The sequence below is a fragment of the Alligator sinensis genome, unplaced genomic scaffold (genome assembly GCF_000455745.1).
Source record: "Alligator sinensis unplaced genomic scaffold, ASM45574v1 scaffold314_1, whole genome shotgun sequence".
Lineage (NCBI taxonomy): Eukaryota > Metazoa > Chordata > Crocodylia > Alligatoridae > Alligator > Alligator sinensis.
In genome coordinates this window covers 837084-843174 of record NW_005842703.1, presented here as the reverse complement: position 1 = coordinate 843174, position 6091 = coordinate 837084, and the positions used below count along the sequence as shown (strand labels likewise).

Here is a 6091-nt window from a genome sequence, read left to right as displayed (position 1 = left end):
AGAGAAAAACTGTGCAAATACTGTCGTTGATCCAACATGGGCCAGTACAATTGAACAAATGCATCATTGTCTATATTCCAACAAAGTAAAAAGATCACCTATATTTGCTCTGACAGTTCTTAGTATAACTTAAATTACTGGGCACTCAGCATAGCTGAAAAAGGTTAAAAAAGCTTCCTGTCTGTGTTTACACATATTAGGATGTGGACAAATGTAATTATTGAAACATTTCAAATGCCTTTAAAGCATTTCAAAGTGGGGAGGTTCACAAAAGTATGCAATGTTCCAAAAGCAGCTAAAGCACTCAAAAACACTTCTTAAATGAGGTACTGTTTTGAAGTTCTCATTATGTGTGCATGGAGATAGGGAAACCCATAGGTCCTCCAGAATCCCACAGGGCTCCACTCTCCATCCGCCTCCATGGCAGACCAAGGGGCATAGTCTGAATGCTGGGTGATAACCTGCAGACTGTGTAGGGTATGGTTTTTACTCTCTGGTTCTAGCTGCTCCAGTGTTTGGGGACCTGCCCACCACCACTGCTGTGGCTGGGCTCTTTAGTCTTGGTTCCTTTTACTTTTCCCCAACCAATGATAGGGGAAGCAGAGAAGTAGAGAGAATTAGGATTGGAGATAGCAGGGCCAGGGACCTGCTGTTCCATGCTGGGCTCTTTAGCCCCAGTCCCCTCTACCTCTCTGCTCCATGAGAGGAAGACAGGAGAGGTAGGAGGGGATCGGGAATGGAGAATCAAAATCCTGGTGGCAGAGAGCAGAGGAGTTTCCGCTACTGTTCCTCACCCTCACGGAGGGGGAGTGGTGTTGGGCACTGCCAGCAGCCATCATCTTCAGTACAAGCTGCAGATAATCAGCATCCAAGAAAGTTAGGATCATTCCATTCTAAAACTGTACAGGAATGTCAACTTCTGTCAGTTAGTTCTCAGACTAAATGCACCCTCACCTCCATTTGCACAGGAGCACTCTGTACATTCACAACTTTACAGAGACTTCCACATCAGCTAGCACATGTTGCTCAGTGAGATGCTGCCTACTTGGCCAAGGGCATGCCTGTACACTGACATGCACTCCACTCTCCATGATACAGACTCATGAACAGCTGGTATGTGTGCCTGTGATCATGTCACATGAAGTCAGGTTACTGGGTTTCAACAGACAGAATACAGAAATCAGAAAAGCTCACGTCGGCCTGAAACTGGTAAAGCTTAGACGCCTGTTCCAAATGTTCCTTGCGCAGTTTCATTTTAGACTTCAGGGACTCCCAGTTGTTCACCACGGCCTGCTGTTTTGCTCTCAGGCTTGCAACCTGGCTTTCAGAGTAGTGGGCCAGCACATCATCTGCAGCTTCAATCAGCTCTTGCAGCTGCAAAGTGAGAGGGGAATCATCCAACAGGTTAAGAGAAGGAAGGCCATGGAGGGTCAGTTAGCCTCACAGAAATGATAACAAGACTTTTTATCAATTGCACAAGACTTCAGAATCATAAAACAGCAGATTTCAAGCAACACTCTTCAGTGCTACAGTATTCTATTAACCTGCTTTTCCAGTTTCAGTCATGTGGAGTTACAGTGACATCCAGTGTTTGGTGAAGTCTATCACAGCACTGCATTTCTCATTACAAGTTTTAGGTTACCATTCACATTTCTTTCATCTGATTTTTTAAGATATGATCCTCTCAGGGATATATCAGATATTGGATATTGCAGAAAACATATCCTGAACCTCATTTTCTGTAGTGATCAGTTAGATGAATCCTAAATATGTTCTTTGTCGCTATAAACTTGCGCCCCATGTTGTTTTAAAAGTATTGTCCAGCTGGTTTGGTTAATGCCAGTGTGGCATTCCTTATGGATATTCTGAGGTACAGATATCAGGCCATTTGTTTTTTGAAGGTACTTTGCCACAGTAACTCATGTCATAGTGCAGTGTTTCCCAACCTTTTCCAGCCCAAGGCACACTTGCATTTATACATTTTTTTCTGAGGTACACCTGCTAAGGCATTCCCCATCCTCATTGCCATGGCAAAATTTTGCGGCACACCCGTTCATTTCTGAGGGCACGCTTTTGTACCATGGCACACTGGTTGGGAAATGCTGTCATAGAGTAACATGCTGTGAGAGGTCTCATGTAGTATTTAGAATCATAGAAAAAATAGGGTTGGAAGGGATCTAGTTCAACCCCCTCCTTGAGGCAGGATCATCCAAACAATCCCATACAGGCCCTTGCCTAAGCTATTACTAAAATTACATAATCAACCCAGTCATACAGCTACAAGGCATACTGCCCAAAGACACCAAAAGCACCCAACCCTGCCTCAGGTAAAGCAGGGGGACAATGGTGGGCAGTGTCCTGCTGCTGCAAGGTTGTTAAAAAATGCAACTGAGAGATCCAAAGAAAAGCTTCATGGATTTTTCAGCGCCAGGACAAAGCAAACGCAGAGTGGTTGTCATGGGAGACTCCCTCCTGAGGGAGACTGAAGGGGCAATCTGCCGCCCCGACCCTCTAGTCTGGGAGGTCTGTTACTTCCCAGGGGCCCGTATCCGGGACATAGCCGAGAGGATCCCAAAGATTATCCGGCCCTCCAACCACTACCCTATGTTCCTTATCCAAGTGGGCAGGAATGACACAGCTTGGAGCCATGCCAGCAGGGTCATGACAGACTATAGGGCTCTGGGAGTGGGTCTTAGGGGGTTGAGGCACAGGTGGTCTTTTCCTCACTCCTCCCATTTGTGGGTCATGGGCTGAGGAGGCAGAGACAGGTTGAGGTAGTCAACTAGAGATTGCGGAGCTGGTGTCATCACGAAGGCTTTGGCTTCCACGATCACAGCCAGTCTTTGGTGAGGGAGGCAGTAGGCTGCTGGGAAGAGTTGGCCTCCACCTCACTCTGCTGGGGAGGAGGCTCTTCTCAGCCAGACTTGCTGGCCTGCTTGACCGGGCTTTAAATTGAGCCTGCTGGGGGATGGGGGGACTACTGCCACTGCAAGCCCACTGGGCAGCTTTTGTAAACCCAGCAGGCTAAGGCTCTCAAGGGAATCCACCCCTACCAGAGCCCCAGAGCAATCTGTAGGCAAGGCAAGGGCCCCCAATGAGACACCTATGTGCCTGTAAACCAATGCTAGAAGCTTGGGGAACAAACAGGAGGAACTGGTCCTCCTGCTGTACCATAGGAATAATGGAGACCTGATGGGACGCCACCTATGACTGGGCCACAGGTATAGACAGCTATATATTGTACAGGAGACATCATGTGGACACAAGGGGCGGGGGTGGGGGTAGCTTTCTATGTCAAGGAAACATAGAAAGCATCCCTGGAAGCTGACATTGGCACCCAGGGGGGACGATTGGAGACTCTGGGTCAAAATCCGTGGCGAACAAGACACAGGGGACACAATGGTGGGAGTCTACTACAGACCTCCTAACCAGGATCAAGAGCTTGACCAGGAATTTGCCAGGGAACTAGCTGAGGCTGCACATTCCTGGTGCATGGTTGTCATGGGAAATTTCAACTACCCTGACATCTCGTGGGAAGAGCACTCAGCCACATCCGAACAGTCGCAAAGCTTCCTCACGTGTGTGGATGAGCTCTATCTGACTCAAGAAGTCTATGGACCGACGAGAGGCAAAGCGCTGCTCAACCTGGTACTGGCAACTGGGGATGACTTAATCAGCAACCTAACGATCGAAGGGAAGCTGGGAGACAGCGACCATGAGATGATCACCTTCACCATCCGCTGTAAAGCAGGCAAGTCAGTCAGCAAAGCAGAAGTCCTTGACTTCAGGAAAGCTGATTTTGACAAGCTCAGGAGGCTTGTTAGCGAGGCCCTAAGGGACCACAACCCAAAGGGGAGGGGAGTTCAGGATGAGTGGTTGCTCCTCAAGGGAGTGATCCTGGAAGCTCAAGCGATATCTATCCTGTCTCAGAGGAAAGGCAGCAAAAGGGCACAGCAGCCCACTTGGCTCTCCAGGGAACTAGTGGACTTCCTGCATCTAAAAAGAAAGACCTATAAAGGATGGAAGGCTAGATCCACCCCAAAGGGGGAGTACTACGCACTGGTCTGGACCTATACGGAGTAAACCAGGAAAGCCAAGGCTGTGACTGAACTCCAGCTGGCTACACGTATCAAGGACAATAAAAAGTCCTATTTTAGATATGTGGGGAGCCAGAGGAAAAGCAAGGGTGACGTTTTACCCCTGCTAAACCATATGGGTCAACTGACAACAGGAAAAAGCCACCCTGCTTAATGGGTATTTTGCATCGGTTTTTCACCAGCTCCAAGTAACGGCCCTGCTTAATACGGTATAGGACGGCCAGGGTGAGGGAGAACTGTTACCCTTCATCAATGTTGACCATGTGAAGGAACACCTTGAAAGGCTGGACACCTTCAAGTCAGCTGGCCCAGACAGCTTACACCCCAGGGTACTAAAGGAGCTGGCAAGCATCATAGCTCTGCCACTGGCACGGATCTTCGAGAACTCGTGGCACTCAGGCGAAGTGCCCGAAGATTGGAAGAAGGCCAATGTGGTGCCTATCTTCAAGAAAGGGAGGAAAGTAGATCCGGGGATCTACAGGCCCATCAGCCTGAGCTCTATCCCAGGGAAGATCTTGGAGAAAATCATCAAAGAGACCATTCTTGATAAACTGGCTGGGGGCAATTTCCTGAGGAATAGCCAGCACGGGTTTGTTGTGGGTAGGTCTTCATAGTTTCATAGTTGGTAGGGTTGGAAGGGACCTGAGCAGATCATCAAGTCCGACCCCCTGCCATGGCAGGAAAGAATGCTGGGGTCAAACAACCCCAGCAAGGTGTCTATCCAGCCTCCTTTTGAATATCCCCAGGGTAGGAGTGAGCACCACCTACCTTGGAAGTTGGTTCCAGATCCTAGCCGCCCTGACTGTGAAGTAGTGCCTCCTGATATCTAGCCTGAATCTACTCTCCATCAACTTATGGCCGTTATTCCTTGTTACTCCCAGTGGTGCTCGGGGGAACAGGGACTCTCCCACTGCCTGCTGGTCTCCCTTGGCCAGTTTATAGACGGCCACCAGATCCCCTCTCAGCCTTCTCTTGTGGAGGCTGAACAGGTTCAGATCTTGTAGTCTCTCCTCATAGGGCCTGCCCTACTGCCTCCTGATCATGTGAGTGGCCCTCCTCTGGACCCTCTCGATGTTGTCCACATCCCTCCTGAAGTGTGGCACCCAGAACTGGATGCAGTACTCCAACTGTGGCCTGACCAATGTCATATAGAGGGGGAGGATCACCTCCTTGGACCTGTTCATGATGCATATGTGGATGCATGACAAGGTGCGGTTAGCCTTCCTGACTGCGTCCCCACATTGGCGCTCCATGTTCATCTTGGAGTCTACAATGACTCCAAGATCTTTTTCTGCCTCTGTGCTGATGAGAAGGGAGCTCCCCAGCCTGTAAGTATGCTGCTGGTTCTTTCTCCCTAGGTGCAGTACCCTGCACTTGTCAGTATTGAATCACATCTTATTCTCATCCGCCCACCCCTGTAACCTGTCCAGATTCAATTGCAGCCTGTCCCTCCCTTCTAGCATGCCCACTTCTCCCCACATCTTAGTGTCATCTGCGAATCTGAACAAGGTGCTTTTCACTCCCTCGTCCAAGTCTTGCGTGACCAATCTCATCTCCTTCTATGACCAGGTGGCATATCACCTGGAAAAGGGAGAAGAGATTGACGTCATATATCTTGACTTTAAAAAAGCTTTCGATCTGGTATCCCACAATTGCCTTATAGAAAAACTGGCCAACTGCAGCCTCGGGTACATCACAGTCCACTAGCTGGGGAATTGGCTTCGAGGTCGGACTCAGAGAGTGACAGTTGATGGAAGTCAATCATTTTGGTGCACTGTGACCAGTGGGGCTCCTCAAGGCTCTGTCCTTGGGCCTATTCTTTTCAACATCTTCATTAATGATGTAGACATTGGTGTCAGAAGTGGACTGGTCAAGTTCGCTGATGACACCAAACTTTGGGGTAAAGCGTCCATACCCGAGGACAGGATGGCGATCCAGGCCGACCTTGACAGGCTTGGAAAATGGGCGGATGAAAACCTGATGGCCTTCAACAC

At 49.1% G+C, this 6091-nt stretch overlaps 1 protein-coding gene across 1 annotated transcript in view; it reads right to left on the bottom strand.

The window, feature by feature from the left end:
• Nucleotides 1-1194: 1194 nt before the first annotated feature.
• Nucleotides 1195-6091, bottom strand: part of LOC102386698 (spectrin beta chain, non-erythrocytic 5) — a gene marked incomplete at its 3' end in the record, with an annotated part of 69082 nt that continues 64185 nt past the window's right edge. The window contains 1 exon segment of the mRNA XM_025216043.1: nucleotides 1195-1374. Within this exon segment, the coding sequence (XP_025071828.1) occupies nucleotides 1195-1374 (180 nt within the window).